This window comes from Petaurus breviceps, unplaced genomic scaffold (genome assembly GCF_028583685.1).
Source record: "Petaurus breviceps papuanus isolate PSGF00001 unplaced genomic scaffold, PetGlider_PUasm1.0 91133, whole genome shotgun sequence".
Lineage (NCBI taxonomy): Eukaryota > Metazoa > Chordata > Mammalia > Diprotodontia > Petauridae > Petaurus > Petaurus breviceps.
The window spans coordinates 97,482,482-97,506,421 of NW_027187419.1; the positions used below are offsets into that span (position 1 = coordinate 97,482,482).

The 23,940-nt window shown below is 38.8% G+C and overlaps 1 protein-coding gene across 2 annotated transcripts in view; it reads right to left on the bottom strand.

The window, feature by feature from the left end:
• LRP2 (LDL receptor related protein 2) overlaps positions 1 to 23,940 on the bottom strand; it is a 264,762-nt gene that overhangs the window by 23,546 nt on the left and 217,276 nt on the right. For both annotated transcript variants that reach the window (XM_069080640.1, XM_069080638.1), the window contains exons 64-70: positions 18,054 to 18,185; positions 16,923 to 17,054; positions 13,704 to 13,847; positions 11,315 to 11,480; positions 9,830 to 9,958; positions 3,769 to 3,989; positions 2,532 to 2,708 (exon numbers count right to left, since the gene is read on the bottom strand). In XM_069080640.1, the coding sequence (XP_068936741.1) occupies positions 2,532 to 2,708; positions 3,769 to 3,989; positions 9,830 to 9,958; positions 11,315 to 11,480; positions 13,704 to 13,847; positions 16,923 to 17,054; positions 18,054 to 18,185 (1,101 nt within the window). The remainder of the gene's footprint in view (positions 1 to 2,531; positions 2,709 to 3,768; positions 3,990 to 9,829; positions 9,959 to 11,314; positions 11,481 to 13,703; positions 13,848 to 16,922; positions 17,055 to 18,053; positions 18,186 to 23,940) is intronic.

The window sequence follows — 23,940 nt, forward strand, 5'->3', positions numbered from 1 at the left end:
AACTAGGTTGGATTTAGGAGAACAGACCTTCAGGGCATTGCCAAGGCTCTCCTCAAAGCCACTGCAGCTTGGTGGGATCTGCTAGACCAGAGATTCTTAACCCCTTCTATGGTCATGCACCCCTTTGGCAGTTTGGGAAAGCCTGTGAACCCCTTCCCAAAGTGATGCTTTTTGATACATAAGATAAAATACATAGGATTACAAAGGAAATCAATTCAATTGAAATTCACTCATCAAAATGTTTTTAGAAAGTAAGTTAACATTGGGGCGGCTAGGTGGCGCAGTGAGTAAGAGTGCGGACCCCAGACCGACCCCGGAGTCCAGAGGATCCGGGATTGGTTCTGGCCTCAGATACTTAACCCCCCCCTTCCCCCCCACCACACACACAAAACTGGCCGTGTAACCTTGGGCAAGTTACTTAACCCCAATTGCTTTAAAAAAAAAAAAAGTAATTTAACAGACCCAGGTAAGGAATTTCTCTTTCTGTGTTCTGCTAGCATAGCCTCCAAGATGAAACATGGTGTTGTAAAAGAGGCTAGAATTTGGAATGAGAGGATGGGGCATCAAATTCTCATTGTAACTACTTAGTAACTTCTCTGAACCTGTTTCTTCACTTGTAAATGCAGCTAGGTGCCCTCTCGGGTCCCTTGAACCTTTAAATCAATCACCCAATCAACAAGCATTTAAGAATCACCTGCTCTTGGTCAGGATTCCACAGAACCCACAGGAAAAATCAACTTTATGTTTATATGGACTGATGTAAAGTAAAATGAGTAGAACCAGGAGAAAATCATACACAGTAAAAGCAATATTGTAAGATGATCAATTGTGAATAACTATTCTCAGCAATACAATGATCTAAGACAACTCTGAAGGATGTATGATGAAGAGTGCTATCCATCTCCAGAGAAGGAACTGAGAGAGTCTAAATACAAATTGAAGAATACTTTTTTAACTTTATTTTTCTTAGGGGTTTTTTGGTCTATGACTTCTTTTACCACATTACTAATATAGAAATATGCTTTGCATGATTACACAAATATAACCTATATTAAATTGCTTGCCTTCTTAATGAGAGCAGCAGGGAGGGAGGGAGAGAATTTGGAACTAAAATTTTTTTTAACAAATGTTAAAAACTGTTTTACATGTAATTGGGGGAAAATGAAATACTACTTAAATAATTTTTCTAAAAAAGAAAAATCAACTTTATTACTCTATAAGTGAAACTGTGTAAAGACTAGAAGGAACAGAGGGTCAAGAACCCATCTCAGAGTAAATTATTTTAAATAACCTCAGAAGTCAAGTAAAATGGGGGGAGGGGTGTTATGTTATAGCCCATAATACAGAAACAGCTTGATATATTGTATATAGAGCCAGCCCCAGAGTCAGAAAGACCCTGGTTTAAGTCCATACATATATACATAAAAGCTATATGACACTGGAAAACCTATTTAACCTCTCAAGGCCAAGTCAAGTTGGTGCCAACGTGAATTAGTAGAGGGAGTTGCCTTATTGCCAGTTTCCTGTACATGCAAAGAGGTCCAAACCAAATACTATGAAAAATATGAAGAGGGATGATCTTTTTCAGCTGAGAAGTGGAGACAGACAATCAGGAGGGAGGTAGTATGGAGGGCACTTGTGACCAAACAAAAGGATTCAGAAAGCTTAAGAGGATTGTAGTTTTTTAGCTCTCCAAACCACCTATTATTCTGATGCAGGGCCTCATGCTAGGGACACAGACTCTTAGGATCTCAGAAATAGAAGGGTCCTAAGGATCATCCACTCCAACCCCCTCATTTCCCAGAAGAGGAAGTAGAGAATCAGAGAAGGCAGACAACCTGCCCAAAATCCCATAGCTGGCTGCGGACAAAACTGAGACTAGAATCCAAATCTCCTCATTTCTAATTTCATGTTCTTTCTAATATCACTCTGAAAGATAAAAGCCTTCCTTAAGTAGAGGTAAGTTTGTGAACAAGTATATAGAATTTAAATCTATAAAACAGGAAAAACATTTATATTCTTCTGGAAAAGTTATATAAAATTTCTGAACTCAGAGATATGCAACTGACTTCTAGGTTAAGACTTTGAATTAATTCAACAGGGGCTTGGTGGGCCTGGTACGTGTATACTGGTTATGCATTTCTTGGGGATTATTCTGCTCTCAAAAGCCACAAAACCAAGTTTAGAACCATCCAGTAACATAACTGGGACCAAAAAAAGCCACACTGACATTGTGTTTGAGGACCTGGAGATATCATGGCTATCTCTGGACACTTTATGACCCCATGTCCCATGAACTCCAGATGAAGACTGAAATATTTTTACTTTATGCCTATTATCTAAGGGTGTTAATAATTATACTTCAGTTGGTAACATCAATCCCACCTTTATTAGGTCAAAATATTGAAAACTATTCATGCAGCAAGAGATGTAGCAATATTTCCTACCTAATATTCTGACAGCACTGCTATTGATTTGGAATAGCAGTTTTCAGATAATAGGGAACATTTCATTCCAAAACTGGTGATTACCTGAGTGATTATATCTGTGCTGATGATAGACCCGAACTTGAGTGAGCCAAGGGTTTACTGTCAGCACTTTCACTCTGTCTCCCCTCCCGAATTTATCTTCTTTCCAGACTTCACCCTTTTCTTTAGAGGTCCAATATAAATGGCCTTCAAAGACATCCAGGCTATAAGGGTTCCCTACTTCTCAACCACAAGCAGAAAAAGGAAGAAAAAAAAGTCTTTGGTTAATTAAAAAGCAAATCTCCAGCATCACTTCTGTATCAGACATAATTCTCCCAAAATTAAAACCTTAATGCCTAACCCTAACTCAAGTCTTGAAATTCCTGGAACATTCAACTGGAATGTCATCGGAGAACCATAACTCAGATCTCTATCAGCAGATGCTGTCATGTAAATGTCCTCTGCACTGAAGGATCAAAATGAAAGAAACTATACTAGTTTAATCACACCATTTATGAGAAATATCTGTTTCAGTTTCACATTTTTCTATCTTATCTTAAGGGGAAAAATCTTTGATATTATGTTTGCACTTTTTTTTCTCTGAATATGTCAATTATGGTCACTTAAGAATAATGTCTGCTTCCTTTATTGAGAATAATATGTATATGATTTCTTAAAGGTTCTAGTTTGGAGTGTTGGGTTAGGAATTGTTCAGTAAAGATCTGGAAAACACCAAAAGCTGTCTTCTGAGAGGCACTGGATTTGGAGTCAGGAAGACTTGAATTCAAATCCTACTTCAGACCCTTAATTAAACAAGTCACTTAACATCTCCCAGCCCCAATTTCCTCATCTGTAAAATAGAAATAAAAATAGTAACCAACCTCACAAGGTTGTTGTTAATATCAACTGAGATAATACAAGTATTCTGCATTGCAATTCTTAAAGCCTCAAATTAATATCAACTTATTATTATCCTTCCATGTTTACAATGGTGAAAGTTGATTATAAATTTTTTTGTCACATTAGGTACTAATATGTCCAGTAGGACTTATACATTAACAGACTAGCATTTGTACATATGCATAGAAGAACTGAACTCAAAACTTGAACCTTTTCACTTTTTTCTCTTAAATATTATTTGCATTTCAACAACTAGTTCAGAAATAAAATGCAGAAATTGCACTTAAGTTATCTCTGAAATGAGTGAAGTTACAGAACCCTGTCTTGAGAAAATAGAAAAAGGATATTCACTAATAGTCAAGAGTCCCACAAGCAAAATAAAATCAAGGCTATTACTAACCACCAGAAGAAACAAGTCTCCTGTCAGTCCCATCATGTTTCATGGACTCAATAATGTTCTCTTTGGAATCACTCCAGTAGATCCGGTCATTGTTCAAATAATCAATGGAAAGGCCAGTGGGCCAGCCAAGGTCATTGGAAACCAGGGTTTGTCGTTGCTGCCCATCCATCCAGGCACGTTCTATCTTGGGCTGTCTTCCCCAGTCAGTCCAGTACATAAACCTACAACAGAGGTTTTCTCATTTTTAGAATTTTATCTTAGGAAATAGTTTTTCCCCCCTGAAGGCAGAATAAAACGAACTGAGAGAGAAACAGCATTTTCCAGGTGACCTATGTATTAACCTACATGTTTTATACTTCCTAGATGTTGAGAGAAGGGGAATAGCAATGCTGTAACTCACAAAAACTCTGCCTTGATGCCTCACATCACAGGAATTTACTAGGCTTACTTTGTGGAAGTAACCTGGCCTCATCTAACAGGTACAATTGTAGAGGGAAAAAATAAGGGTATAGCAAAATTCAAGAGGCAATTTTCCTCAGATGCTTTTAAATCAACATATGTTTAACTAATCATAGAGAACAAGGCCATTTTGTAAGGTCATTTTGTATTTTTCTAATTTTCATGCATTACACGAGCAAATAATAGCCAAATAATGAATAAGACATCCGACATGTTAGGAATTATATAGCCAGATCTTTGAGAAACAATATTAAATTCTTCCTAAGAGTTTTGTTTTTTGAAGGAAATGTGGGCTCCATAAGAGCCAGGGGGTCTCCCCCAAATATAGAATAGCCCAGAAATTGTCCCAAAAAGGTCCCTAAGGAAATTTTAATTTGACCTGCGTTTGGTAATCACACTGTCTATGCAAAAGGGAGCAAAGGGACTTTGGTCATTCTCTTCCCACTACTTAGAATGAGCTTTTTCCATAACCACTATTCAACCTTCAAGTCTGTGTCCTTGGAGTTCCACCTCTTCCATGGAAGCCTTATGTGGTGATCTATGATTTTGCTCAGTTGCTGGGGTGGAGAGAATGAGAAATATATTAAAACTGTGTGCAACTAGGTTGTACAATGGATAGAGGGACTTGAATTAGCAAGATCTGAATTCAAATCTGACCTCAGTGACTTACTAGCTGTGTGACCCTGGGCAAGTCACTTAGTCTCTGTCTGCTTCAGTTTCCTCAACTATACAATGTGGATAATAACAGCACCCATCCCATGGTGTTGCTGTGAGAATCAGATGAGACAATATCTATAAAAACTTTTAGTGCCTAGTATATCGTAGGCACTTAAATAAATTCTGGTTTCCCTTGCCCTTCTTCTTCTATGTAAAACCAATTAATCAATCAACAAGCATTGATAAAACAACTACTATGTGTTAGGCCCTCTGCTACAAGAGTGAAGCTAGCCCCTGCCCTCCAGGTGAAGCTGAAGTTAAACTAAAAATGTCAAAGCTCCCTTCCTATTCAAAATCTTAGATTCTGAATCACAAACATTGTTTTTATTTATTACAAAACTACTCTAGCTGGGAATGAGAAATGATGGCTACAAAAACACAGTGGAGGGCACTGCTCAGATATATGTCCACTGGCAAAAAGCAGCACCAGGGTGCAGGGGAATGGCGGCTCTCTCCTTCCTCTGCTACAGATATTTCACTCTCTCTAGCCTTCTACAACAAGATAGCAGGCAATTCAGTGCTTATTAACTATCCTCAGGTATGGCTCTCTGTTGTTTCATGAATGTGCCCTTGGTTTCTGGAAGGACAATAATCCCACCTTGTGATTCTTTTTTTTTTTCTTTTTTGTCTCTTACAATCCCCAAACACATTATTTTCATGCCATTGATGAATGGCAACTAAGTGGTGTTCAGTGCTAGACTGGAGAAATTTAGAGCTGGAATCCCGCCTCAAAAATTGACTCGTTTTGTAACCCTGAGCAAGTCGATAAAGCACTCACCTTTGGTTTCCTCATCTGTAAAATGAGGGTGTTAGGGGTGGCTAGGTGGCACAATGAATAGAGCACCGGACCTGGAGTCAGGAGGACCTGGGTTCAAGTCCAGCCTCAGACACTTAACACAAAAACTAGCCGTGTGACCTTGAGCAAGTCACCAACCCCAATTGCCCTCCAAAAAAAAAGGCAAAAAATTTTTATAAAAAAAAGAGGGGGTTAGACTCCACAGCCACTCAGATCTCTTTCAGCTCTAATTCTATGACCCTACATCCTAGGATCCTATGAGTCACTCAAAGAGATGATCAATCCTGAGGTTGCAGGAGGTCTTAAAAGTCATTTAATTAAATCCTCTGCCAGGAATGCATATAAGTCACCTCAGAGAAATAAGAATCGGGTCGATTCTAGGAAGAGTAGGAGCATAAACTTTATATGAGTGGGTGTGAATTGTTATTACTAATGTAATAATTACGGTAAGTTGAAATGGCATTATTATAACATTCAGCATATCTTTATTTTTATCCTTTGCTCTAACTTGGTGTTAATTTTGTTACTGTTGTTCAGTCATTTCAGTCATGTCCAACTCTCTGTGCCCCCATCTGGGATTTTCTTGGCAAAGATATTGGAGTTGTTTCCCATTTCCTTCTCCAGCTCATTTTATAGATGAGGAATCTGAGGCAAACCGGGTTAAGTGACTTGCCCAGGGTCATAGCTAGGAAGTGTCTAAAGCCAGATTTGAACTCAGGTTTTTCTGACTCCAGGCTGGTCACTTTATCCACTTCACCATCTAGCTGCCCTTTATTTAACCATTCTAATTTTTACCTTTACTCTAACTAGCCAATGGTCTAACTGTACCATAGCAGCTTTAATATGACTTCCTTATTAGTTAACCAATCAGATGCTGACCTTACACCTGAGTGCCAGTCATTAATATTTATACAGAGTTTAAAATTTTGATGTGTAGTTCCTAATGGCCTCTACCTCTTTTTTCTTGAACTTCCTTTTTATCACTGCAGAAACAGAAAGAAACAAGGGGTATTTTGTATTTTTCTAATTTTCATGAATTGCCATACCCAAATAACAGCCACCTAGGGGCCAACCTGCAGTCTGCACAAGGGGAGGGAGCACATGAACTGATGAAGCCACAGATCCATCAAAGTGTCAGATAAATATGCGTTAATTTTACAGATGAGATCACTGAGGCCCAGAGAGTTTAAATGATGTAAGATCATATGGCTAGTAAGTGGCAGAGAGGGACTCAAACCTAGGCCTTCTGATGACAAGTCAGAAATGCTGTCCATTACAACATACGATTTCTTATGGAACCTTAAGATCCCTTAAAGGACAATTGCTCTATTTATGCCTGAGTACACAGACTTTTGCCACTGGATGATGTGTTTTCACTATAAGGTAATATATAACTCATGGGTTCATATTGGGGGGCTAATTTTACCATTTTAAAATTGTTGTATGAGCCATAAGTACCTTTTAGGGAATATAAGTTGCTGGGTTTATAAAAAAAAATATGGCATAATGAAAAGAGAATGGGATGAGTAAGAAGATTTGGGTGCATATTCCAACTTATTAGCCATATAACCTTGGGCAAGTCACTTAAAATCTTTGGGCATCAGTTTATGAGAAAGATGGGGCTAATAATAGTACTTATCTACCCACAGAACCGTTATGAGGACCAAATAAATAAAATTCATAACAGCACTTAGGAAACTAAAGCACCACACTTAAGGCCTTACTGTTATTGCTATTTTTATTGTTATTGTTAATGTTATTATTGCATTGACTCCACGTAATAACAATCTCTGTTGGCATATTCAGAAATGCAGTACTTGCAGATGAGTAAATTTATCTTCTGGTGGTCAAACTTACCCTGACCAAATGATAGGAAACATCTAAGAATCCATTTAAAACCAAAAAACTTCCGAAACAAATGTGGTATAAACACATTCTGAAAAGTTAATTAGCAACAAAAATGCCAACTTATCACTGTTTAACAACGTGCAAAATAAAACAATAAGACACAATAGAAATATGTTAGGTGATATTTGACTTTGAAAATCAGGGTTATTTTTTCATCTAAGAATGGACACATTTGTTCATATAGATCATATGAGTCCCTAAGGGCTGGGGAATTGGATCTGTGATTGCATTGGTGTAGCACTCCTAAGAGGGGAGACTCCCTCTCTCAATTCAGGTTGTCATCTCTGCAATATGTAGTATCAGAGAGTAACCAAGAGAGCTAAGAGGTTAAGAGGCTTGCTCAGAATCACATAGTCACTATGTAGCTGAAGTACAATTTGAACTCAGGTATTTCTAGGTTTAGGAAGAGCAGTCTCTACTACAACAAGCTACCCACTTTGTTGTTCAGTCATTTTCAGTTATGTCTGACTCTCCGTGATCCCATTTAAGGTTTTCATGTCAGACACTCAATGGTTTGCCATTTCTGTCTCCAATTTGTTTTTACAGACAGGGAAACTGAGGCAAATAGGGTTAAGTGACTTGCCCAGGGTCATACAACTAGTACATGTCTGAGACCACATTTGAACTGAGGTCCTCCTGACTCCAGGGCCAGTGCTCTATCTACTGTGTTATCTAGTTGTCCTTATCCTACTCATGTACGAACAGAGATACGTGGACATCTACCCATTCTCTACTGAAACCCTCCCCTAATTATCCATTGCAAAAATGGAGATGACCTTGGGTTCTTGAAGGCTATGCCAGCTGAGTCCAAGCTCTGATAGGTCCTGCCAAGCTGGAAGGGCTGCAACTATAAACCTGGCAATGGACAGTGTTTTCCAAGAGCTAGCTTAGGTAATCATGCAGTTTCCTCTTAATAAGGCCAACCACAAAGTGATGAATTTTTTTAGGCCTTAGCAACTCATAAGTTACCATGTACTGAGACCTAGTAGGATGATGACTTATTTTAGTAGCAGAAGTTGCCACACTGACAAAACCATAGGTCTTTTGGAAATCTAAAATATTCATTAGGCTGTATATAAATCCAGTGAAGTCTTCCTGGATCTTTATAGCAAGTCTACTGATTAACTTATTAAAAAGTTCTAAAACAGTGGTTCCTAAACTGAGGTCCATGGATGGATTTCAGGGGTTCTGTAAACTTGCATCAGAAAAAGAAATAGACCTTTAGGTGGTACAGTGGATAGAGTTCCGAGCTTGGTGTCAGGATGACTCATCTTCCTAAGTTCAAATCCTGCCTCGGACACTTACTAGCTGTGTGATCCTGGGCAAGTCACTTAACCCTGTTTGCCTCAGTTTCCTCATCTGTAAAATGGGGGGTAGAAAAGGAAATGGCAAATCACTCCAATACCTCTAGCAATAAAACTCCAAATGGGGTCATGAAAAGTCTAATACAACTGAAAAATTACTACACTGAACTTATTTTCAATAACCAGAGATGCTATTTCTATCCTTTATTTAAAAGCCTTCTGAGAAAGGGTTCATGGACTTCACAGATTATCAAAGGGGTCTATGACAAAAAAGAAGTTAAATACCTCTGCTCTATAGTAATGAAAAGGGGGACGAGTAAACATACCAGATCACAGTCCCATCAAAGCAGAAGACTCAATAAATAACATCAAAGTTCAAAGACATGACTGCTAGGATTTTCTAGAAAACACATCAGTACACTTAATACAAACACTGCTGAAAGGTGCTAAGCAGGTTTTCTAACAAGGGCAGGGAAAGTAAGGCAATAAGCATTTATTAAGCACCTACTACATACCAGCCACCATGCTAAACACTACAAATATCATCTCATTCAGTCCTCACAACAACCCTGGGAGGGAGGTGTTATTATTATTCCCATTTTGCAGTTGAGAAAATTTAGGCAGTCAAAGGTTGTGACTTACTCAGGGTCACACAGCTAGAAAATGTTTAGAGTCGCATTTGAATTCAGGTCTTCCTGTCTCCAGGAGCAGTGCTCTATCCATTGTGTCTGCCTCATTGTCTCTATATCTACCACTGGCACCCTGATATTAGGATTAATTTCTCTTTTGAGAAAAAAATGGATCTCTCAATGGATCTTTATTTTTGTGACATTGCCATCCACAGAAGAATCTATTGTTGCAGTCCTTGAAGGCTTACCCCAATTTTGGATTCACAACAACTGCAGCTGGTTGATCTAGTTGGGTGAAAACAAGCCACTTTCTGTACCTTCCATCCAGCTTGGCCACTTCTATTCGATTGGTGCTAGCATCAGACCAATAAATGTGCCTGAATTCAAGTAAAGAAAGTTAAACAACAAAAAAAGACTAGAAATTCTGCGTCAAAAGTAGACATTTTAAGATGAAATCACTTAGCATGAGGAATATTTTTGTATATAAGAGTAGGAGAGATGTTAATCTAAGATAGGAACTCTTCCACTCACTAGCAGTATGCAGTCTTAGAGAAGCTGAATATCCTCCCTCCCACCTCCTTTGGGGTCAGAAAGAACTTGGAATAGGAGAACTCATCAGTTCAGAAGAAAGGATGAAAATGATTTTTAAAAATAACATTTGGCTCAGCAATGTCCTCCAACCCTGACTCATATTACTTAACATGTCCAAGTCTTAACTATTCCAGTCTCATCTTAACAAAGTCTCAGGTCAAAAAGAAAAGAAGACAGATAAGATGAGAGATCCACCCTCCCCTAATTGGCAGAGGGCATTGTCACATTCAAAAGAGCCTGGATCTTCAGGCTCTGACCTCTGGTAACATATCTCAAAGGTTTTGTTCTTTGGAGATGGACTCCAAAAGAAGTAATCCAGTATGAAATCTTATTTTAGCTGCAACAGTGGGGAGCTAATTAACATCTTCAGAGATGAACCTGTCTTCCGGGAACACCAGATGGGTTTGCTAAAAGGTGAAAATTAATTTATACTGCAAGTCATTCACCATTCTCCAGGAATTTTGTTGGTCCCAAAGCTCCTTCTCCTCAAACATCTTCCCATTAAGAGTTTCCTTTCAGGAACATAGATGTTTCTATGAATGTTTTGACTTTGCCCCTAATGTAATTACTTCCTCCTAAATGTCATTCTGTCCCAAGCATCATCTTTGAGCTTGAGCTAAATAACTGTATATGACATGGGTCAATTAGATAATTATTCAATTTACAGCTTCTTTTTAAAGACCATTCCCAGCCCTGTGGACTCTGGGATTTCAGAAAATTTGGATGGTAAGGAATAGATATCAAATGTGACTTTGACAAAGATGTCTCCCCTTCTCCCCTAAAAAGAGTTAATGGTGAAAGCAGGGTTCAAAACTAGAGTTATTTGATTCCTCATCTATGCTTGGAAGTCATTTCCTGCTGACATCTCAGGCCTTAGACAGCTTCTCTACAATGATAATTGACAAAGAGAAAAGAAAAATTTCTAAGCTTAGCCAAATTTTCTAGTAGAACTATGAAAATGAGACCCAAATCTACAATGCTAAATAATGCTGTTACATAGTGAAGTTGACTCTTGAAACCCATAATTATGTATGTTTTCATACTATACTTAGTATCTCCAATGAAATGTGATCTTTAAAAGATTAATATAAACTTTAAAAAATAACAAATGATCAGTTGATTCAAGAACCATTCTCACTTACCTTCCAACCCAATCCACTGCTATTCCATCAGGACGCACGATATATTTGAGATTCAGGTCAACTTCCTTCACAGGATTATTCCCACTGCTGTCAAAGGTAGGGATATATGCACGTTTTATGGAACCAAAATCAGAGCCTTGACCTAGGACAGTATAATATATAACACCTGCAGGAACAAAACACAGAGACGAATTTCACATTGGGGATAAGTACCATTAGAGATCTGGGGATCTAATCAAATGAAATGCTGTCAATTAATTGAGGATTCATTAATGCTGTTGATTCAACTATATTGTCAAACTCCAAAGCCTGTGTGTGTGTGTGTGTGTGTGTGTGTGTGTGTGTTCGAGAATGTGCCCCACTGAGTGCTTCCACTGATAACAACAATGCATCCCTAGCTTCTTTCTATTTGTACCTTTTAAGTTCCAGCCCCTCTTCCTCAATTCACCTGTTTCAATGTTTTTCCCCCCACTTCAATTTAATAAACATTCATTAAGTATTTCCAATGTACAAAATAATGGGGACATACAGACAAAAAAAAAACAAGATCAGTCCTGGCCCTCAGGGAACTGACATTCTACTGGGAAATATAACATGCAAACATATAAATAAGTGCAAGATAATTTGAGGAAGGAGAATAAAGGGAGAGAGGAAAACAGAGCATAATAAACTAGAAGAAATCAAAAAGGACTTCCAATTTAAAAGGGGGTGGTTTCACCACTGTTTAAAACCTGCCAGCAGACCGCTTCCACATCACATCTGTTTCCACTTCTCTTAGCTCCAGCCATACTTGCTGGACAATCTGATTTACCTGGCTCTGGATTCTGCCCACAACTGCTTCATGAGGTGTCACCGCTTTCCATCACCTTCTTCTGCTGCATTTTGCAAACCAGCTTGTACTATTTTAGATAAGTTCCAACTTTACCACTTAAATTGTGCTCTGGCTACAGGGCCTGGTCAAGAGCAATGTGAAGTAGGTAGCCTTCGGTAAGATAAAGACCAACACTCCATGCAGCCATAAAATGAGGATTTCTGGTATCATTTTTAATCTATATCTGTCTCTTAATAGACACATACAATCAATCCAATCACTCACAGGCCTGGAAAGGACTTTTGTTGTTGTTCAGTTGTTTTAAACCTGTCTGACTCTGGGTGACCACACTTTGGGTTTTTCTTGGCAAAGATTCTGGAGTGGTTTGCCATTTCCTTCTCCAGGTCATTTTACAAATGAGGAAACTGAGGCAAACAGGGTTAAGTCACTTGGCCAGAGTTACAGCTAGTAAAGGTATGAGGACAGATTTGAACTCAGGAAAATAAATCTTCCTGACTTCAGGCCCAGCAAGCTATCCACTGTACCACTAGCTTCCCTGGAAAGGACTTCAGAGAAAACAAAATCTAATCCCTTCATTTTATAGATAAGGAAACAAAACCCAGAGAGACTAAATAATTTGGCTGCGGTGAAAAATGTAGTGGTAGAGCCAAACCAGGCCCTGAAATAGCTATGCAGTTTAACCCAGGGGAGAAATCTCTGACCTGGAAGTAAAACAAGGAAAATTCTAGTCCAGAACCATCAGTCAATATGTGACTTTAGATGAGTCACTCAGAAGCTATATAATTTTAATGTGAAAATTGAAGAAAGGTCACATGCAGTCTTGCAAAAGTAAATTCACTGGGCCCTGAAGTAGCTACTTCTTGAGATAGCTGCAGTTTCTAATAGTTCTTTGTTGGGAGAAACAGCGTGGTATCATCCAAAGAGCACTGGCTCTGAATTGGCGTTCAAGCCCGACTTCGGCTATTTGTTAGTTATGTAACCGCAGGCAGGTCACCTAACACCTTGTGGCCCTGGGTTTCTGTGAGGAAGTTGAACATAAGATCCTCCGAGCTCCCTCGTCACGTAAATCTATAACCCTATGAATTGTAGTTGTTGCTCAGTCATTTCAGTCATGATCCTATCTAGCATTTTCTTGGAAGAGATACTGGAGTGATTTGCCATTTCCTTCTCCAGCTCATTTTACAGATAAGGAAACTGAGTCAAACAGGGTAGAAGTGACTTGCCCAGGATCACACAGCCAATAAGTGTCTGAGGCCAAATTTGAACGCAGTTCTCCAGGCCTAGCACCCTATCCATTGTACAACTTAGATTTCCATGAATTGCAGAGCATCCTTTAAATAACCAAGGATGAAAACATAGGTAGACTGAAATTTCATTGCAAAAAGCAAAGCAAAACTTGCTGGCTAAGTTCACCCAATTATGAGATCCTTCCCCTCCATAAACAAAACTTGGTTTACTCATATTAAGAAGAAAAAAAAACCCTCTAAACAAGTTCACTAGCTAACAAAACTCATTTTGTTAGCATTTAATACAAATATCAAAGTTTATTATACTCACTGAGACCAATGCCCTCAGGATCCCAGTCATAATCAATGGCCTGGATGTGTTCCTGATTGTCAAGGTAATCAGAGTACTGCTCTGATGAGAGATTGTATTTTCGAATTCGAACATTGTCTGGTAGGAGTAGTAAGGGAGGGTTACCTGTAAACAAATGAAGAGGTTCCTTGTATCTGTACACCATTTACTTCTGCCTTTTTCTGCAATTGGGGATAAGCTCTAGGAAACCCCCCAACTACCTGTTTATTATACACACTGAAACATCTTTGGTCGGTTAGCTAACAAGTTTTGATACTCACCTGACAGTTCATTCTATCAAGACAGGTTTTCTCATTTCTATTAAAGGGTGGAAGGCCTGGGTCATCAGTTTCAACTAAACCTTCAGTATGCTGATTAAGCATCAACTATATGGAAAGACCATGCTAAGTGAAGGAAATGAGTGAAGCACACCAACACCATCCTGTGACCTGATTCTGGAGACAACTCAGTCCCCTTTCTGTTCAATTACGGGTCTAGTTCAAATTCTATCTCATGAGAAAACTTTATTCAATTGTGCGAATTGGGAGAAAACCTGATTACATCGTTTGAACCTAGCACCAAGTGTCTGGGAAACTGGACCACCTCTATCTGCTGCTTAGAGATCCCTAACCAAGGACCTAGATTATGCTGACCAGAAACCTAGTCAGATCCAAAGACTGATGCAAGGAGTTTTCTCACAATTGTACATCTCAAGAACCCATACATCTTATCTAAAAACTGGCCCCATACTGGTCGATTAGTGATTGTTTCTAGGTTCCCTTGACTGCTTACAGACACTTGGAGGGAATGAGACATCTCTTTTTCTGAATTCAAGGAATTACACCTGTTCACGCTACCCCTTCCAACTTGGAAAGTACCTAATCTTTTCTCCAATTAGAAATCAGATGACTTAATGTTATATTGCTTCCTTTTAATTAATTTGGCCCCATTTGATTAATTGTTTTTAATGTATAAAGATCTGTTATCCTCTATATTGAGGATCTAGACCTAAGCCGAGGCAATCTGGTCTCGGTTTGTTGGGCAATTTGAATGTATCACTTAATAAATTGATGTGCTAGGAAGATCAATCTTTGTTTTCCTCAGTCATTTAATCTTTCCCCCACCACATAAGGAAGAGACAAAGATAGAGTTAAGATATGGTTCCACGTCCTTTAAAACTCAATCTATTAGGAGGACATGATGCATAAATGTCTATAACATAAATTGATACCTGACAAGTGTACAAGAGGGTCACAAAACTAGAGTCATGTGAGATTTGAGGAGGGAAAGATCACTAATGACTGGGAAAATCAGAGAAAAAGTCATGGAGGTGGCACTTTAGCTGGATTTGAAAAATTGGTAAGATTTTGGCAGGTAAAGATAGAAATGAGGGCATTCCCAGCAAAGGGATTGCTAGGGGCAAAGGTACAGAGAAAGGGAGAACATCACTCAGGATACCTTTGGGAGACTCCAGTTTGGCTATAGCACACACATGGAAGAGGAGAATAGCGTGAGATGAGACTGGAAAGGGAGGGTAGTACCAGGCTGAGGAATTCCAGGGTTTCTCTTTGCCTGCTTTATCTATTGTTCAGTCTTAAAGCTCAAAGGGCTGGATTAGGAAGGAATTTTCCCTCATTTGCCAGCCCTTCAATGACTTTCTTTTTTTCCACTTAATTTTCTCTGTATTCTCTGGCTCTGATTCAGTCAAGACTGTAAGTAGAAGGTCATATGAGAAAAACAAAACACTCATAACCTTAATAAAAGTTTACCAGAAACTTCTCATTGCCTTTATTTTACTAACAGGTTTTTATTATTTTTTAAGCAGATAATCAGCTCTGTGATTCAATTTAACTTCTACTTAATGAGGAAGGACAATTTGTCCTTGATATTATTTTTGAACCTAAAATAAGTATTTCATTCTCTGAGATGCCATGCATAGGATTTTCTTATTTAACGTATTTGGACAGCTATTTTCAGTTGTGTAGATTTCAAATCCAATTTATGTAACTTTTAGAAAATTATATTATCTTAATCTCTCTATAGCTCAGGCTCTTTCTCTGTAAAATGAAGGAATTAGATTGATCTTCCTTCTGGCTCTAACAATCTCTGGTTCTCTATAAATTGATTCCTTCCTAGACTCTACATTTTTATATGAATATAAGGATTTGTTTCAATCACACCAGCTTCAAAATAGTTAAACAATTTTTAAACGTGCTGCTTAATTATCAGACCAAACTTTCAAAGTGCCCTTCCTCCACTTTCATGCCTGAAATGTTCAATGGATGTAATATTTAAGTATGCAAATCAAATGCATGTCCTAATGTGTTCATTTGCATGCCAAAATTGAACAGTTAAAATTTTCATTTTAACCACTAACCATTTGACATGCAAAGTAAAAATGCTCTTCTCTAGCATTTCCCCTTGAGCCACTAGCATATGTCCCAAATCTAAATAAATGGGGCCATAAAAAACTTGTATACAAAATTGGGCTATATAGATTTAGACGATAGTATTGGGAATTTGACCTGCTGTGTACCACTTCTATTCCTTCCATTTTGTCATTTCTAATACCCTACCATTCTTTCTGCTTTTTTCCAGTTCATATCTCTTAATTTTATGGGCTAAATTCCTACTTATTCAGAGACAGATTTTTCTGGTGCTAACATTAACCTAAGATGTAGAACTAATGACGGAAGTTATAAATGAGTCAGACCCCTTCTGTCTGCGATCGTTAGTCCATAGACAATAAAAAAGTAATCTGTCAACAAAATGTCCTTGATTTGCCCCAATTTAATGGGACCATTTTCTGAGGCATCTTAAGTTACACAGCCTAAAACCTTGATTCAGTGGAGCTAGGAGTCTGATGGTTTCATTAATTTCCTTCTGCTGACAACCATGACATAAGCAGTCTTTTGTTGTTGAGCAACTTAAAGGGAATTATCCGACCCACATATCTTTTCCCAATAAGGGTATTTATCAATGTGGCCAAGAGGCAAGATCTAAGACAAGTAGGATGTGACTATTATCATCTCAATTCCTACAGGTTTTAATAGTTTTTCAAGGCAAGGGGGAAAGGGTGATGAAAGAAAATGAAGAAACTATGGCTCTTAAATGAATTCTCCACCAGTGATGTTTTCCCTCGCCCCCTGCCAGTTAAGGTTGATTTTTCACTGATGACATCCCAATATCAGCTAAGCATACCATCAGCTGCACACTGTTTTCCCTCGTGGTCACCCACAGACCTGAATCCATCAGCACAGATACACTCATAACTTCCTTTGGAGTTTTTGCAGTCTTGGGGACAGACTCCAAATTGTTCACACTCATTGATATCTGGAGACAAAACAAAACCAAAAATTCATTTTAAAATTCACTCCTAGAGACTTCAGTTCAGTTGCTTTTCAGTTATGCCCAATTCTTTGTGACCCCATTTGGGGTTTTCTTGGCAAAGATACTGGAGTCGTTTGCCAAGTCCTCCTCCAGCTCATTTTACAGATGAGAAAACTGAGGCAAAAAGGGTTAAGTGATCTGCCCCGGGTCACATGGCTAGGAAGAGTCTGAGGCCACATTTGAACACAGGATGACTCGTCATCCTGATTCCAGGACCAGTGCCATCTAGCTACCCCTAGAGACTTGCCTTTGTTCAAATTTACATTTTCCAGTGATGAAGATCAAGGAAAACTCAGATGAAAGAAATAAACCAACAAGAGAAAAAAGGGAAACCTAAAGAAACACCGTGATTTCAGTCAAGAAAAAGATAAAGGACCCAAAGATGAAGTCAACTTTCCATTTCAAAAAAGCAGCCACAATTTTTTTTCTCATCAAGAATATCACTTTCCCTTTGCTAACACGGTTTTCAGGTGCTATCAATTAATCTTTAAATGATAAACTCTTGAGTTTCAACTCCCCCAAAGAATGCTTTCACTCATCTCTACTTAAAACATACCATGGAATCAGGTACATTAAATCCCACTGACCAGAACTGCTGAAAACATACTTAACTCTTATCACTTTTAGTAAGCTATATTCTTATCACATACTTTTCGACTGATTCATGATGAAAAGGCAAAACATGATTAATATAGTAAGATTTTAGAACTCATAAGCAAATCATATGATTCCTAATTCCTGTCTATGGCCCCTAGACTGCAGTCCCAAAACACTTGAGAAGACAAGCCTTCCCCAGGCCAGACAACATTTCTAATCCTTGTTCATTCTGAAATGTAAAAAGCATAGGCATAATCCTACTAAAGGACTCTGATGGTACAGCATCAAGGTATCTCACAAAGAACAGAGGACTTAAAAACATAATTAAAAAGAGATCTACGTTACCAATGCAGGAATTTCTGTCTATAGCACTAGCATTGTACCCCGGCCTACAGGAACAGATGAAACCTCCTTCACTTAGATTGGTACAATTATGTTCACAGATATTTTCAGCACAGGTCCTTTCTGCCCCTGGATCTGGGAAAAAAAGATAAAATTATGAAGAAAAACAATATAAATTGAAGAAGCCTATCAATCAAAAATTCAAATTGTATGTCAGAAATAGTACCTCTTCTATTCTCCTTGGCGATGATGTTATTATAGGGGGAAAAAAAAACTATTTTTCCTTAGGGATTTATGGAAGAAAGGTGCTTCTGTGATTTTTTAAAGACTGAGTGAGGTCTCCTTATCTAGCCCAATATGGAAGTACAGGGGCTGCTTGTGGGCAGGTCTCATTCTGATAGGCACAGGAGCTCTGACTTGCTCTGTTTCTAATCTGGGTAGATCTGACCCTCCCTAGACAACCAGATATCCTTCTGTGCTTGGGTAAAAACAATGCAGACACCCAACTGGTTCAGCCCATTGCAGCTCAGAACTCCTGAGCTCAAGACACCCACCAGCCTCAGCCACCCTGTAACAGGATTATAGCTGTGTGTCACCATGTCCAGCTACTTTGAATTTTTGATAGACAACTCTACTATTTTTTGTTGCTCAATTGCTTTTCAGCCATATCCAACTCTTTGTGACCCCATTTGGGGTTTTCTTGGCAAAGATACTTGAGTGTTTTACCATTTCCTTCTCCAGCTCATTTTTACAGATGAGGAAACTGAGACAAACAGGGTGAAATGATTTGCTCAGGGTCACACAGCTAGTAAGTGTCTGAGGTCAGATTAGAATTTAGGAAGATGAGTCTTTCTGACTCCAGGTCCAGTCACTATCCACCGTGACACCTAGTTGCCCAACTCTACTATGGAATCTATGATTTTGTTGCCTAGGGAACTTCTTCAGCCAAGGTACACCACAGCACTATGAATACCTAGCTTTCTTGAAGGCTCACCTCAAGTATCACCTTCTACCTGAAGCTTTTTCTAATTTCCCAAGGTGCTATTGCTTCTACCCACACTTAACTGCTCCAACACCACCACTCACACAGCATATCTTGTATCTATGTTGAATATCCCTATATTCTATGTGTCCACATTATGTCTCATCCCTACATTATAACCTGCTTGAGGGCAGGGACCTTCATTGTTTTTCTCTTTGTTCCCTTAGTGCCTTGCACAGTGCCTTATGTGAAAAAATGCATACTTTAAATGAAGTGAATTGAAATTAATAAAATGTAATTAATTGTGTATGTGCACACATACACACTTGACCATGCACATACATGAAAAAGACTAAGAAAAATCCATTAGATTATCACTATCCTATGAACTTCAAGGTCCATGCTTAAATGGTGATAGCTGGAAGTATTATTATGAGATCTTTCCAAGGAAAAAGGAAGGCATATGCTAAACAAGTTATAAGATTGTACTCACTTTGTAAAAATCCAGATTCTCTGCTTTGTGAGGCCCCTGTGAGCAAATGCAAAAAGGTACCTTTGCTCTAGACCTGCTCCTTCCTCTTGTCGATTTTTGGAAATTTCCTGCCTAAAACTCCCTTCTTCTACCCTTGCTTAGAAACTTCCATGCCTCACACTTTTTACAGCCAGGGTCTCATAAAGTCATCCCTAGTTTCTCTCTGCCTCTGACACCAGAGATGGAAAATCAATGAGATCAGCTGAAGTAAGAACCGGTCTCCTCACTATAAAATGCATAGACCTTCACCTATGTGGCTGAGCGGTTACCCTCAGGTAGAAAGGATGGGAACAAGCACTTATTAAGTGTCTACTGTGTACCAGACCATATATTAACTAAGCACTTTACTAATATTACCTCATTTGATCCTCACAACAACTCTGAGAGGTAGGTGCTATTATTATCCCCATTTTAATCAGTTGAGGAAACTGAATCAGAAAGGTTAAAGGACTTGCCCAAGGCCACATAACTTGCTTAAGATAAGTAAGTGTCTAAGTATGGGTTTAAAATCAGGTCTTCAATACTGCCAAAGATGGAAATGGCAAACCATGCTAGCATCGTTGCAAAGAAAACTCCAAATGGGGTCATGAAGAGTCAGATACAACTGAAATGCCTGAACTAGCAACTTCCTGATGACAGGCCCACCCACTCTGCCACCTACAAGACAGGCATCTCAAACATCAACTAGGAAGATAGCTAATAAAACCTATGTGCATCAAATCAACAGACAGCCTCTTTGAAGGATCGTAACTGGCCCCCATCTTTCTTCTTGCCAGTGCCTCAAGACCATTGCTCCCAAATCCCATTATTCTACCACTCTAACAATGGAGATCCAGTTATGTTCATTGTCTTCTAGTGATGGAGCATCCTTTTTCCTGAGTATCCTTTGAACTGAACCCTTTTCCCTTGCCCCATTCCCCCATGCTCTCACCCCTAACTATCACATCTTTAGGCCTTTGGTCTTTCCTCACATGAACTAAAACATCATTTTTAGCATCGATCCTTCTATATGCCGCTGGCCCACTTGACTCTTGTGAAACTTTCTCCAAGTCCAAAAATTGATGCTGACTAATATATATGAGCTTTTCTATTTTGTTTTGCTTTTATTACTATATCTAAATTCTTTATCCATTTGAATGCGTTAAATAAATAGTACATTTCCAAAATCAAGTATGGGCACACAAGTAAATTTTTCATTTTATAAAGAAGGAATGACTGTTACCAAGTATTTCAGAGCACTGAAAAAAGTCATCCCAATTTAATAATCTCCCAAATATTGGTTCCACCAACAATTAGCTTTCTTTCTTTACAGATAATTGATGCTAAAATCTTAAGGTCTTCTTAAACTTTAAAATATTAAGGAATATTGGACAAGTTATTTCCAAATGCCTCAATGACCATTTAAAAAAGAAAAACAATGAGGGAGGGGAAGAGAGGAGACAGAGGGACGGATTATAAATGCATTAAAATAAATAAATTTTCTTTTTTTTTTTTAAAGCAATCGGGGTTAAGTAACTTGCTCAAGGTTACACGGCCAGTTATTTCTGGGTGTGGTGCTGAGTATCTGAGCCCGGATTTGATCCAGGTCATCCCAACACTGGAGCCAGTGCTCTTACTCGCTGAGCCACCTGGCCGCCCCTAAGCAATTGGAGTTAAGTAACTTGCTCAAGGTTACACAGCCAGGTGTTTCTGGGTGGATGCTAAGTGTCTGAGCCCAGGATTCGATGTCCAGGTCATTCTGACACTGGAGCCGGTGCTCTTACTCGCTGTGCTACCTGGCCTCCCCTAATAAATTTTCTAATAATGAAAAAAGGGATGTGTTTTACTAGTACTCACATAATGTCACTTAGAGGTATATATTTTATTTTATAGCCAAATTACTGACCCACATAATAATCATTAAGACTAAATTCTACTGTGTTACATCTTCCCCACTTCAAAAAGCAGCCTCAATACTCATGATTCCATTGGTGAGGATACTCTTTCTTCTAATACATACTGTAGCCTCTTTCCATTTTAGTAGATGATTTCATGAGTTGCTATGCCACCACCGCCATCACCCCAAATGTTTCTAAGCTGATACTTAGACAATGGGCCCATAACCTATTGCTGGATATGTCCTCAAAGTCTTTGCAGCTTGGTGAGACCTGTCAGAGCTTGTGGTCCAGGAGCATAACCTTTAAAAAGTCAGGGTCTCCTCCGCACTATAATGAGTAAATACTTAAGTGAAGCCTTTTGTATCAGTGGTGTCAGATTCAAATAGAAATGGTTCTCTGTTGACTGTACATTGACTTAAAAAACCACAAATTAGTGTTGTATTTTTATTTATTTTGTTAGAAATTTCCCAAATACATTTTAATCTTATTTGCTGCACTCAGGAGTGCTCTGGTTTGATGCAGTCAGTGGGCCATGTGTTTGTCCTACATTATAGAGCACTGGGCTTGAGAGTCGGACAGACCTGAGTTAATATCCTGCCTCAAACATGTACTAGCTCCCTGATCCTATGCAATTTAATTAACTTATTTATGCTTCGCTTTCCTCATCTGTAAAAGGCAGATGATGAACCTGAGAGCCTCTAAGGTACCTTCTTACTTTAAATTTATGATGCTCTGATCCTGAGATATACCAATGTATTAATAGCTGAGAAGAAATGTGGCCTTAATTCCCATACTCATTTGGGTGCTACCTATTTTCTGTAAATATATGCCAGTTTTAATTAAATGCCATTAAAAAGCACTGTGATTAATTTCAAGCAGCTAAATTAGCATGGGCAAATGAAAGAGGAACCAATTTTTATCTCAGTCTTAAACTTGGAAAGATTCCAAACACCTGCTATAGTTTGCATCACTCCAACAACAGAGGCAGAATTTGAGAGTGGAGTTGTTTTGGTAACTCAACTTATGTCATATTTACATTAACTCAATAGATTACATCATTTCATAGCATTGCATGGAAAGTATGTCAAGGTATTGCACATAGTATTAATCCATGGCAAAGACTGCAAATAATCTGGGCCCCCAGAATCAGAAGTTGTGAAATCTCACAGAACTGATCAATGAACAAGTATTTATTAAGCACCTATGTGCCGGGCATTGTGCTAGGCTTTGGGGATATAACTACAGGATGAAGCAATACCTATTTTATGTCTTCTCCAGTAGATTCCTCCTCTATCATCCTCACTTTCTCACTGATCTTCTGTCACTCCCTTCTTCTCTATTGACTACAAAACATTCCCATGTTTCCCCATCTACAAAAACTCAATCCTCCTTTGGTCCATCCATCCCTGCTAGCTATTGTCCCATATTTCTCTTCCCTTTTGAGCTAAATTCCTTGAGAAGGTCATCTAAAACAAGTAGATGGCCACTCCTTCCCTCTCACTCTCTTCTTAACTCTCTATACTCTGGCTTCTGACCTCATCATTCAACTGAAACTACTTTTTCTAAAGTTATTGATAATCTAATTGCCAGATCTGATAGTCTTTTCTCAGTCTCCATCCTTCTTAACTTCTTAGCAGCCTTTCACACCATAAATCACTCTCTTGTCCTTGATACACCCTTCTCTCTAAGTTTTCATGACACTGCTCTTTCCTGGTTCTCCTGATTATCTGATCACTCCTTCTCGGTCTGCTTTGCTGGATCTTTATCCAGGTGACACCCATTAACCCTGGGTGTCCCACAGGCCTATGTCCTGGGCCCTCTTCTCTTTTCCCTCTATAATATCTCCCTCAGTGATCTCATCAGCTGCCTTAGATCCACTTATCATATATCTGTTAATTATTCTCAAATCAACTTATCCATTCCTAACCCCTCTGTTGACCTCTAACCTTGTATCTCCAAAGGTCTACTGGACATCTTGAACTAGATGTCCTACAGACATTTTAAACTCAATACGTTCAAAACCAAACTCGTTATTTTTCCTTCTAAACCCTTCCCAAAACTCCCTATTGATGTTGAGGGTACCATCACCATCCCAGTCATGAAAGTTCATAACTAAACATCACCTTCAGCTCCTCACTCTCTTACACACACACACACACACACACACACACACACACACACACACACACATATCCAATATGTTGCCAAGGCCTGTCGATTTTACCTTCTGTCATCTCTTGCATATACCCCCATATCTCCTCTGACACTGTCACTTCCTCATCTTCTCATGCTTAGACTGTTACAATAGCCTTCCGGTTAGTCTGTCTGCCACAAGTCTTTCCCTACTTCAGTTCAACCTCTACTCAGCTATCAAAGTGATCTTTCTAAATCACAGATCCGAGCAATGTTGCCCACTACCCTAACCCCACTCAATCAAATCCAATGGTTTTCTATTACCTCTAGGATATAATTTTAAATCCTTCATAACCTAACCCTTTC